The following is a 12,043-nucleotide window of genomic DNA, read 5'->3' as shown; positions in this document are numbered from 1 at the left end:
TTTAAAACACAACTAGTAACGATGATGATATTTTCACATTCATGACACCTGATGTTCCTTTACAAAAATGTACAACAGAAGATCAATTTACAATTGAATGGAGTGATGATAATGACGATCAAACAGATCATGATGATACTATTGATCATGTGAAGAGTAGTACAGTTCATATGAATCAAAAACAGCAAATGTTATCACCATCAGCCCAACAACGACCTTCACTTCATTCAATAGGTAATTATAATATCGAAAGTGAGTAATAATCCTGTTTCGTATCTGGGTAAATAATTTAAAGTAACCAAGGTAAGAATGTTGTACCATACTGACATCTACCTTGAGCAATTTTTCAGCTAATCAGGTAACAGTACTTAGTTATAAACACTAGAGAATAGGCGCGAATTGCTCGTAAAGCCTCACTCCAAGGTTAGTTTATGTACAGAAAAACATGGGTATTTTTATAGTCGCACATAACTTCAAGCTTCTGAAAGCTTACTGAAAATAGATGTAGTATATGTAAATATCCAGTCAAAACCGTACCTCCTTGTATCACTCTTTTCATTATTGAGAACTCTTTCTATTTCATAATTTACAAAGTATGTACACTGAATTATTTTTAAAAAGATTCATACAATTATGTTTAGAGGTTGTAAGGAGCTGGTGAGTAACTATGAAATTCATATTATTCTCCTAAATTAGTTCTTCTTGTTGATGTCTAGAAAAACGTTAGGGGCGACCAAACCAAAACGTGGCATCAGTGCTTGAAGTCACTAACTTCTAGTCTTAGCCATGTTGGTAGATGCAGATTACTTGTTCGGAGTCCGCATGATTATCGTAACCAATGGTTGGAGACTGTGTGTGACATGGTTCAGAATCGATCACAATGGTGTAGGTGTACACAACGCTCTCTGTCTTCCCTTGAACTATGAGATTAGAATCGCTTCACATCTTTCTTTCTACGATCTAATTCTTTCTTCCTGTACTATGTCCTTATATGCAATCTTTTTTAATATATCACTACCATTGAAGTGACTACTTCTATGAATTTGGTGTTCATCTTGTAGTGCTAATGAGGTATGGCAACTTGGCCCGATGGATATATGTGCTTGGTGGTACGTTGTAGCTGAGTGACTCACTGACTCTTGTTAACGTCGATTTGATAAATAAACAAATTGTATGAATACGAATTATAATGTTTTGTTTATTTATTCTTTATGTAAAACAAACAAACAAACATTTGATTTGTCTAAAGATCAAGGTGTAGTGGACTTAATGGCAAATCAATTGAAATTTATTGCTTGTTTAAAAATTTTGGCGGAAGAATTAAGTACACTGGCTGCTGGCGCCGAAGTAAGTAGATGATTGTTTTATTTGGTATCATGTTATGCCTTTATTTATTTATTTAAACGCATAAATGTTGGTGCAAAAGGGCACCCAAAAATATATACACTGCACAAAACGTTTTTGAGAGCTGAGATTTTGCTTGGTTGCTTAAACCGTAACAGGTGATTTTCTTTGGAGCGCCACTCCTCGAGTCTTTGACTCAAAGGTTTAATCCACTAGGGGGTGGAGCGACGTTGGTAAATGAGCTCCCATAGAACCTGGTAATCAAGAATAAGTTTATGCGTCATTTGTTCACTTAAGATGCTGAATCCCATGTTCAACATTGGTTTGGAACCAGGTTTTTGGAGCTTTTCTAAGTGGATCCTATGTGCCCATCAACCCGGTCTTAGCATTGGACATTCACTTTTCATCCTCTCAATTTCGTAAATACTCCCGCCGCGAGAAGGCAACTAGTAGGACTTCCTTGACGTTGCTACATATGAGTGGCCATATGAAAGCATTTGTTGATGGATAGTGGACTTTCTTCATCCTCGGATATACCAGGCCATTTGGGGCGTTTTTTGACTCTGGATCAAATCACATTGTCTCCAAGTCTTAAGCCATTTGAAATATCGTTATATGCTGAATTCATTACTCTATGCCATAACTGACTAGTACAAAGACTTTAACTTTGCCGAAAACTAGTTGATTATCTATTTACTTGCTGATTGAGACACAAGGTATATTGGATTCATATCCTTTGATTTTTTTAAAAGCCACTTATATATGTTTATGCTTAATCACAATCTATTCATGATAGATAAGTGTTACCATTGCAAACATCGAGATCGATGGCTTGAACATGTTACGTGAACATTACCGTCCCAGTATTATCTTCATTGTGCCACAATTGCTAACTCTCTGAAAAGAAAGATGATCAGTTTTTAATATTAAAGATAGTTCTACAAGGCATTTATCGATCAATAACTTTTCCATGATTGCTTCTCTAGAGGTTTGTGTATACTAATAACAATTGTTCTGTTGAACAATAACCGTTTTGTTTGTCTTTCGCTCAATTATTTCTGCATTGGTTTATTACGCAACTTTCCCATCCTTTGTTTCTTCACGATGTTATTCCTATTTTTTGTAGCGAATACTCTCTACTTCTCTGTTGTTACTGTTGTATTTTTAGTTAGCCTATGGTAAAATTCTTTATTACAAGAACCGGGATCTATCGAAACCGGATGAATCACACTGCTTATATATATTATACTTCAATAATAAACCCTCTCCTTATGTTAATGTATGAGAGAGAGAGAGAGTTTAAGAACTCTAGAGCTAGTTTAATATTTAAAGAGATTCAACTTGTGATAGAACAACTTATCCTTTAGCAATAGTTATGATCCTAACTTAGCGAATCAGAAAAGCGAATAAAGTGGGAATTTAAGCTTGAAGCTAAATCTTCAAGGAAAACTATGCTCTTATATCCAACGTTAATTCACTCAATAAATGAAATAATTCATATAAATACTTGATTTCACACAAATATTGAACATTAAGAAACAGATACACTACAAATTCACAGATATGTATCCTATCTCAATTGAATAGATACGTAAACATTAACGTAGTGTAACTAGCTGGTTCAATTCTATCTATTCTAATTTTTTTTATGATCAGAGAGGAGTTTTGTGAATATTATGGTAATTTAGTTGTTGAATTCATGAGTCGATTGAAGCTAGACCAGCATGGAAAACACGGAAGCAATGGACGGTCGTTTAGTCCTACTGTGGGACTCCTCAGCAGTGCGCATTCACGATCCCGCCTCGCGAGATTCGAACCTAGGACCTGTCAGTCTCGCGCGCGTGCGCTTAAGCACTAGACCACCGAGCCGACCGGCATCTAACGGTGTTAATGTCTAACTTCAAGCAATCCACACAGTTGCGCGACCGTCTCCCATTGTCTCAAAACTGATCCGGTTGAATTCTAATTCTAATTTTGATTAGTTCCATGAGAACGGATAAAAAATAGTATGAGTTTGCTAGATAAAACCGTTGTAACTAATTTGAAATTCCAATCGCTGAAATTATTCTAATTATAATTTTTATAACAAATGACTTACAGTATTAATATTATTATTATTATTATTTTCCTCCTTTCTTTCATCACCATTAGTCTGAAGGTGTTTCACTTCGTCAACATGTTTGGCAATGGCTTGAAAGTGAATTAGCTAGTGTCAATACATTGACTGGTTTAACGAAATCATCCATGACAACACCAACTGTAACTTCTGCGGCTCATTCAACTAATAATCCCGTTGTTGTTAGTGATGAAAAGTTGAATGAACCTAGTTTTGGTAGGTCCAGAAGAAGAAAAAAGAAAATCAAAACATTTTTTAAATTCTTCTTTATTTGTGTTTTAAATGCTTGTTTGATTGTTTTATTTCGGAAACAAACAAAAGTATAATCATATTCAGTAATGTTAGATCGTGACTAGCAGTAGAAGCCAGGATGCACTTTCATCCTATTTGGGTGATCAGCTTGATGTACTAACATCTCATTATTTACAGAGAAATGTACGGTGTTCAAGTCACGCTGTGAACGTTAACACTAGGATACATGTACGTTCAACTGATGAGCCTTGAAAAGAACGAAACACGTGTCATGTATTCCATTGCTAGCCAAAATATATCTTTGCTCGAAACTTGTAACTTAAGGCATTATGATGACTATTTACTCAGGATACTCATATGCTAATAGAGACTGATCAAATGCAATGTTTAGTTTCAAAAACGGAAAATCTGAGTTTATTATTTATGTGACAATTGTATTTCTTTATTATTTTCCAGCACAGTTTCGATTTTACGCCATTTTTATTAGATACGATTGATATCATTTCCTTAGAAGATACACTTTTGGTCTGATCGTAAAGCTTTTCTCCTTGTTCCCTAATATTATATTACCTCGACTTGTTATACACTACTTCTTGTTTATAGTTTTCTCTTCAAGAAGGTATCACACTTTCGATTGAATCTTTAAGTGATACCATTAAGTATTTGCAAATTTTAAACGTAGATTGAGGTTATCTGCAATGTTTTCAATGTAAAATAAGTGTGTCTCATTCATCAATTAAGTTCCATTCAATTAGCAAATGTATACTTTATAATCGAATATACTGTTTACTGGATTTTATTGCCAATATGCAACGCTGACCTACTAAATGAACCGAGAAATGTTGGAAAATGTCGAGAGCAGCTACACATGCATTGAACATTGGGGGCATTGCTGATATCCCACTTGTAAATATGTCTATCTTTCACTGTAATATGAATTTTTCTCTTACGATTTTTCTCTCTCTGTGCTTAATTTTATTAGATTATTCAGAATTTTCCGGTCCACTGACTACAACTTCTTATTTATTAACTACAAGAAATGCTGGTACCGTTTTAGCTGGTATCTTAATGAATTTATCAAATGTTTCTCCGGAAATTCGTGATGCCGAGTTAAAACGATTAAAAACACGTTATGATTGGATAAAAGTATGTTGTTTTCTTTGATGCTTTTCTTTACTTTTTTTCATTTCTATCATTCTTACATAAAACTATCTATCATTTCGGACTGTTGTATTTGAAGCGACTGGACTTTTATTTATACTGTAGAACATAGTTTTCATGGAGCAGTAACATTAATAAGATGGCAGCTAAAGATCAGAAAGTTTTTGTACCAAACTTCTTAACGGCATCTTGAAAGCATGATATTTAGTCAAGTACCTTCATTTAGCTTTTCTGATGATATATTCGTTTTATTTTCTCCAATCACGTATAACTTTGAATTACTACACTCATCAAATAAACAATAAAGACAATTGCAACAATAAACCGAGTGTCAAAGTTCTATGTTCACCACCAATAAATTGCAGACATTATAGGAAGACAATATGACTACAATTATTCTCACACCTCTCCATGCCCCACATACATCCGTTTCTAGTGATTAGGCCTCTTGAAGTGCTGAGCCAACACATCAAAAATGTCCCATAAAAAAGCCATGTGCGACAGGCCTCAAGCAGTTGTCATTCGGGCCACTTGGTCGCCAAGTCTACTACTAATTCAGTTTCTATTTCATGCCGCTCAAGAAGAAATATCCTTCCACGGTGTGGGAAACCGGGAATAGTGAAAACCGCTCTCATACCTCTATCAGCACATAAGATCATCGTGTTGTGGATCTAATCCTTCCCAGAAATCTACACCACTGAATTTAAGCAACAGCTTTCGTGTTTTCTAGTGATCTCAATAAAACCATTTAGTCAGAGAGTCGAATCGTAAAATTACTGAGCTAGTGTATCAAAAACCGTTCATAAAAAGACTATGTGATCGACCTCAATCAATTGTTCATTGAGCTCTACAAACATACACGCAGCTAAGTCCTGTCCTAATCCAGTTCCTATTTCATGTGTATCCATAAAGTAATAATTTACAATGTGGATAACTAAGAAATGATATCTGTCAATACATCTTTAATAGTATTCCTAATACCGTCTATGTTAGTTGACTCGACTAATCTTATAACGTTTCATTACCTCAGAAGAAATTCATCTGGAAACCAATTATCAATTACGTATATGATTATCATTTACTTGGGTGTTAATTATTCATGGGTATCTATTTAGTTTGAGCACAGGTTTCGTCATAGATAGACACCAACCAGAAAGTTATGGAGTTTCTGAAATTATGCTAATAATTACTATTTCATCACATAAGTATTATGTTTTCTCCTATCTATATGTCCTCTCTCTTTCTCTTCCTGTATATATGCACGCGTCTAGGCTCATGAACCTTTTCTAATATCGTTAATTAATTTCTGTGATCTGTATGGGTCTAGTGGTATACGATTACCAGCAGTTCGTATTGAATTGTCCCTATTACTTGGTGAATTATATTCAACATCTTATTTATTTACAAGTCAATCAACATTATCGTCACAAAATAGATCCGATAGTAGTCTGTTAGTAGCAACACGTACAACCAATACCAATGTCTGTTATCCTTCTCTTGATTCTTCACGTTGGCCAATATCACCAATGGCTTTAATTGATGGTATACCTTTATTGCGTACATTGATGCGTCTACCACCGGGTGCATTACTTCTACCAGATTCAGTAAAGCGTATCAAGGTAAATCTGATTGACTTGACAATTTTTTTTTACCAGTATGGGGTTGTGGAGATTATTAAGTTTTTAATTGAGATCATGAACTGATTGATGTTAGACCACCATTGGAAATCTAGGAGCACCGGATGACGATTCCGCCCTATTGTGGGACTCCTCGACAGTACTCACCCGCAATCCCGCTTGCGGGATTTTTGACTGTTCATTAAAAAATTTACTAGCCTAATACTATTAATAATTCCAAGCAGAAACGTTGACATTAAAATTTCATAACCAATGGAACTCATTATGTAGAGAGTAGTATTGTAGCCCAAAGCTGACCTTATTAATGGTTGTTTCTGAATTCAATCCTTATTGGAGATTCCAAATTATCTAGAAAGAGAATCTTGGTTGTTGTTTTAACTTGTTAAGGAGTTCTAACTTATTTGAAACATTAATCAGACATGGCTTCTTATCAATTATGTATAAATAAACAGTTAGTTAGTTACATAGACAATATGATTCAATAAAAAACAGATTGAATCCATCGAATCTAAATGAAACTATAAGGAGAATGAAACAATCTATGCCATCAGAATTGATTTTAGTTCACGTTACCCAATGTTTTCAATTACTAATTACAATAAAATATAAAACCACCAACCAAGATAACTTACTTCAATTTAGTCGCTTCTAGTTTGTTTTCTTCAAACCTTATTCTATAATAAACAAATTTTATCATATTCTATAATTAATTAGTTTAATCAGACTAGTTTAAACATAGTTCACATATATCCTCAGCCTCAAACCCATTTTTTCTTTCTTCTTTGATATGAAGAACTAATAGTGTTCTTAATCAACTCATCAGTCAGTCAGCTACAACGTACGACCAGGCACATATATGCATCTGTCTAAGTTGCTATATCTCATGAGCACAGCAAGATGAACACCGGATTCATAGGAGTAGTTAAATCAATGGTGGTAATATATAAAAGAAAATTTTTATTTAAGCATATAGTAAAGGAAGAAAGAATTAGTACTAATTGCAAACTACATAATAAGTGATATGGTATTCCAAATAAAAAGTTTAATTTCATATAATTCAAATATGTTGTTCATTTATTTATTTATTTAAGCATATAAACATTGGTACAAGGAGGCACCATATAAATCATTCGATTTGTGTGAGGGCTGGGATACTGCTCAGGTGCCTAAACCGAGAAAAAAAAAATCCATTGTTCCCTGGTTTTCAATGATTGTCTGATTGAAGTCAGTCAACGATATAAAATTCCAAACTCATCAATCCGCACAACTTTCCATTATATTTCTAAAGTATGATAAAGCTTTACTATTTAAATTATATCATTGAATCATCATAACTATGCTTTTGTTTTATTTATATTTCATTTTTATAGTATATGGTTCATGATTTAATCACTTGTCTGGAATCATTACCACCTCCATTTTTAGTAAGTGTTCTATTACCTTTTCCTTATCAACAATGCAATTGTACCAGTACTACTACTAATACTACAGCAAGGACATCGAAATCATCTGTTACATCTTCATCACCATTTCATTGTCCTGATTGTATTTTGGCACCTACAGGCGATCGTCATCGTAGAATATTTTTATTACGTAATTTATGCGCTGCTCTTTCTGGATGTATACATCAATGTTTAACTGTTGGGGGTTGGTTTGGTCTTGGTTATGCAGTCGACGAGAACTCCATGCAATCGTCTGATACATCATCTCCATTGACAAAAAAAGTATTTGCTCTACCTGCATCAAGTACTATCAATGCTCGTTCAGGTGAGTGAGTGGATTGGAGTGTAGTCTGTGAGTTAATTGCAATTTTTATTAGTATAAGAAGTTCAAGGTGATTGTTCAATTTTCAGCTTTGCAACACCAATTCGTCTTGACAAGTGAACGGTTAGATCCCGGCTGATTAGTCTTGAAGCTGGGCGCTTATTGGAAGACCTGAAAGTCTTGAGTTCAATCTCCGGTGGAGTTACGGATGACTAGTGCTGAGTGATAAACAAGATTGCTAAATTTCACTGAAACTACGAATCATCAAAAATTTGACAACCACTGAAAACCTGGGAGAACTCAATGGCCATCTCATCCCTGTATGGGATTCCGCAGCAATACGCATCCACAACCCTACATTTTTATTTATTTATTTGAACATGTAAAAATTGGTACAAAGGGGAACTACAATTCGTCATTCTATTTGTGTGTGAACTTTGATACTGTCCGGGTACCCAAACCGAAGCAGGTGGTTTTCTTAGGAGGCCACACCCGGAGCCTTCGACCTAAAGGTCTGATCCACAAGGCAGTGGAGGAACGTAAGGAGATGCAGTCCCAGGTCAGTCAGTGACCAACGATTGGTTCATATGCCGTTTGTTTCCTTAGGATCCTGGAGGTAATGTGCACCATTAGTTTGGAATCAGTGTTTTCCGACTCCCCTAGGTGGATCCTCCATATCTTCCAACTCGGTTAAAGTGCCGGACATTCTCTTTTTGTCCTCTCAGTTCGTAAACAACACCTTCGCCGTGAGAAGGCAGTGCGTAGTACTTTCTTGACAATGGATGTATACGCGTGGTCATGTGGGAGCATTTCGAGAGCGACAGCTGACTCTTCCTACCCTCGTCCGCACCAGGGCATCTGAGGGCATGACCCTACAATTGGATATAGAAAGTAGGACTGTCGGTTTCATGAGCGAACCTGTGGTTCTCTGAGCTGAGATTCAATGGTGTACAAGTCCACGATAGTGTTCGGCCATCTTCCGTTGTCTTTGATAGAGTACTTTCCTCTTACTCGACGTAGTTTAGCTCCCCTAGACACTACTGAGTAGTCCCATACCATGAATAAGCAGCCGTCCAGTCCTCGCAGGATTTCATTGGGTGTCTAACTTTGTGATTTCAGTGAACTACACTATATATTTATTGTTATAACAATGTTAACAAGTTGACCCACCCTACTGTTGTAGTTAGGTCACTGCAGCATCATTTAGGAAAAGAAAGTTCTCATACTTTGATGTGTTGTGTGGTATTAAGATGTGATTGACTCAATGAACTTCATTTTTAGACAATATATATTACGGATTTCCGTTTAAGATTCACTGTGTTTGTGTCTAAATTGCTAATGTATTTGTTCAAATAAACTATTTTTTGGTTTAAAATCTGATTCTATGTTTTTAGTCACGAATTGTTCATCTTGTATAACATGATCTAATTTATATCTAGTGTATGAAGTGAATATCCAGTCTAGTCTAGTGATCGTATAATCTTGTGTCATGGGTCATACTATTAGATTATAGTTACTTACTTAGGCTGTTTATTTTTTGTGAAGGAGCGTAGACCGCCCTCTAGGATTCTCCATCGAACTCTATCCTGAGCAATCCTTACCAGTCATTGCACTATAATGCTAACTATATTGTAGTCCACAACAAAACAGTTTATTTATTCTTTCATAATATACTGTGGTTTTGTTTTAACATGCAAAATTACTGTTATATACACATATTTGTTACGAACCTATAACTCTATTGCAGTCAGTCAGTCAGCTACAACATGGGATCAGGCACATATGTGCATCGGTTCAAGTTTCCATACCTCATTAGTACTTACGTCACCTGTGGCGAAAGCGAGATATCCGTCTATCAATAAAAGGACGAGTATACTGCGCGGCAGTCCATTCTGTTTCAATTTACGGCAGCGAAACATGGCCATTAAGAGTAGAAGACACTCGTAAGCTACTAGTATTTGACCACAGATGCCTTGGAAATATTGCTGGCGTCTGCTGGGATCACCGGGTAAGTAATAGTGAGGTTAGACGCAGGGTATTAGGAAATGATGGTAAATCAGTTGATGAGGTTATGAATCTTCATCGACTGAGATGGTTGGGCCACGTGTTACGTATGCCTGAATACCGATTACCACGACGTGCAATGCTATCCGGTATTGGAAATGGTTGGAAGAAAGTAAGGGGCGGCCAAACCAAAACGTGGCATCAGTGCTTGAAGTCACTAACTTCTAGTCTGAGTCATGTTGGTAGATGCAGACTACTTGGTTGGGGTCCGCGTGACTATCGTAGCCAATGGTTGGAGACTCTTGGTGACATGGCTCAGAATCGATCACAATGGCGTCGGTGTATACACTCCCTGTCTTCCCTTAAACTAAGAGATTAAAATCACTTCATATCTTTCTACGAACCAATTTTTTCTTCTTGTACTATATCTCTATATGCAATCTTTCTCTTATATATTACCACCTTTGACCTAACCACTGCTATGAATCCGGTGTTCATCTTGTTGTGCTGATGCGGACCAATGCACATATGTGCCTGGTCCTACGTTGTAGCTGACTGACTGGTAATATACAAAAACATGATGGCATATAAGGATATGATACAGGGTAAAAGAATTAGTTCGTAGAAAGAAAAATATGAAGCAATTTTAATATCATAGTTTGAAGAAAGACATAGGGTGTATGCACCTACGCCATTGTGATCGATTCTGAGCCATGTCACACAGTCTCCAACCATTGGTTACGATAGTCAAGCGGACTCCAACCAAGTGATCTGCATCTACCAACACGGCGTCCGACAATGGTCGTCTTTCTTGACTCAAAGGCAGCATTTGACTCCGTAGACCGCGAGATTGTGCGGCAGTGTCTTTCATTGAAAGGCGTACCTGAGAAGCATATAAACCTTGTAAAGGCTCTTTACTCGAACACTACCAGTCGAGTCAGAACTTAAGGTGAGATGTCATCTGCTTTTGCAACCTCAAGTGGTGTCCTTCAAGACTGTCGTCTTTTCCCGTTTTTGTTTAACTTCATCATAGACCCACTGATGGAAATAACTCTATTTATTTAACATTGTAGTCGCCTTTCAACTTTTGATTGTACTTACCTCATGCTGAATATAGGTTTTGATTTCTGTCTGTTTTCTTGTGTTTTAGTTGATCGTTTATGTGTATCTGGTCAGATATTTAGACCAAATACAGAACCGTCTAAATGGCCAGGTAAGTCACTTTTTATGGTAATATTACGTGTTAATGTCTAACTTCAACTAATCCACGAAATTGAGCGACACATCCATGCAAATGTGTATATTAGTCTCACCCTCCTCTAAAATTATCCCTATTTCTTAAAATTTTCTCTTTTTTTTATGTTTTCTGGTTAAAGGGGAGTAGGCGACAGGAAATTTTACCTGACATATGTTTTGTGCTAGTTCAACATTCATCAACAAAATATAACTGCATAACTTGAAAAAATTACTAATTCGTTTAAGATTCAAGTCTTCATTATCCAGCTTCACGAGTTAAAACATTATCATTGAAACACTTTATACAACAACTTATCTTGTTCACAATTGATTGATCACTAGGTAGTGGGTGAGCAATGTCATGTGTGTCAGGTCCTTCTTAGTGCAAATCGAATTCTATCGACCAAGTTGCAATGTGGCCACTAGTCTAGGTGACGACATTGCGTACACTATGTTGAGATAAGATGATGGTTGTAGGTAGTCAACAGGAAACTCTGGACCCGTATTTCGTGCTATTCGGCACTCATCA

At 36.2% G+C, this 12,043-nt stretch overlaps 1 protein-coding gene across 3 annotated transcripts in view; it reads left to right on the top strand.

The window, feature by feature from the left end:
* DMXL1_1 (DmX-like protein 1) overlaps window positions 1–12,043 on the top strand; it is a 122,525-nt gene that overhangs the window by 63,797 nt on the left and 46,685 nt on the right. For 2 of the 3 annotated variants that reach the window (XM_051217826.1, XM_051217825.1), the window contains 7 exons: window positions 17–252; window positions 1,250–1,347; window positions 3,496–3,676; window positions 4,695–4,858; window positions 6,145–6,492; window positions 7,881–8,277; window positions 11,429–11,491. In XM_051217826.1, the coding sequence (XP_051064253.1) occupies window positions 17–252; window positions 1,250–1,347; window positions 3,496–3,676; window positions 4,695–4,858; window positions 6,145–6,492; window positions 7,881–8,277; window positions 11,429–11,491 (1,487 nt within the window). Of the gene's footprint in view, window positions 1–16; window positions 253–1,249; window positions 1,348–3,495; window positions 3,677–4,694; window positions 4,859–6,144; window positions 6,493–7,880; window positions 8,278–10,528; window positions 11,492–12,043 lie in introns of those variants that run through there. The other variant, XM_051217827.1, reaches the window with a different exon arrangement.

The sequence above is a fragment of the Schistosoma haematobium genome, chromosome 7, assembly GCF_000699445.3.
Source record: "Schistosoma haematobium chromosome 7, whole genome shotgun sequence".
Lineage (NCBI taxonomy): Eukaryota > Metazoa > Platyhelminthes > Trematoda > Strigeidida > Schistosomatidae > Schistosoma > Schistosoma haematobium.
The sequence above is the reverse complement of the archived record's forward strand: the minus strand, read 5'-3'. Positions and strand labels throughout refer to the sequence as shown.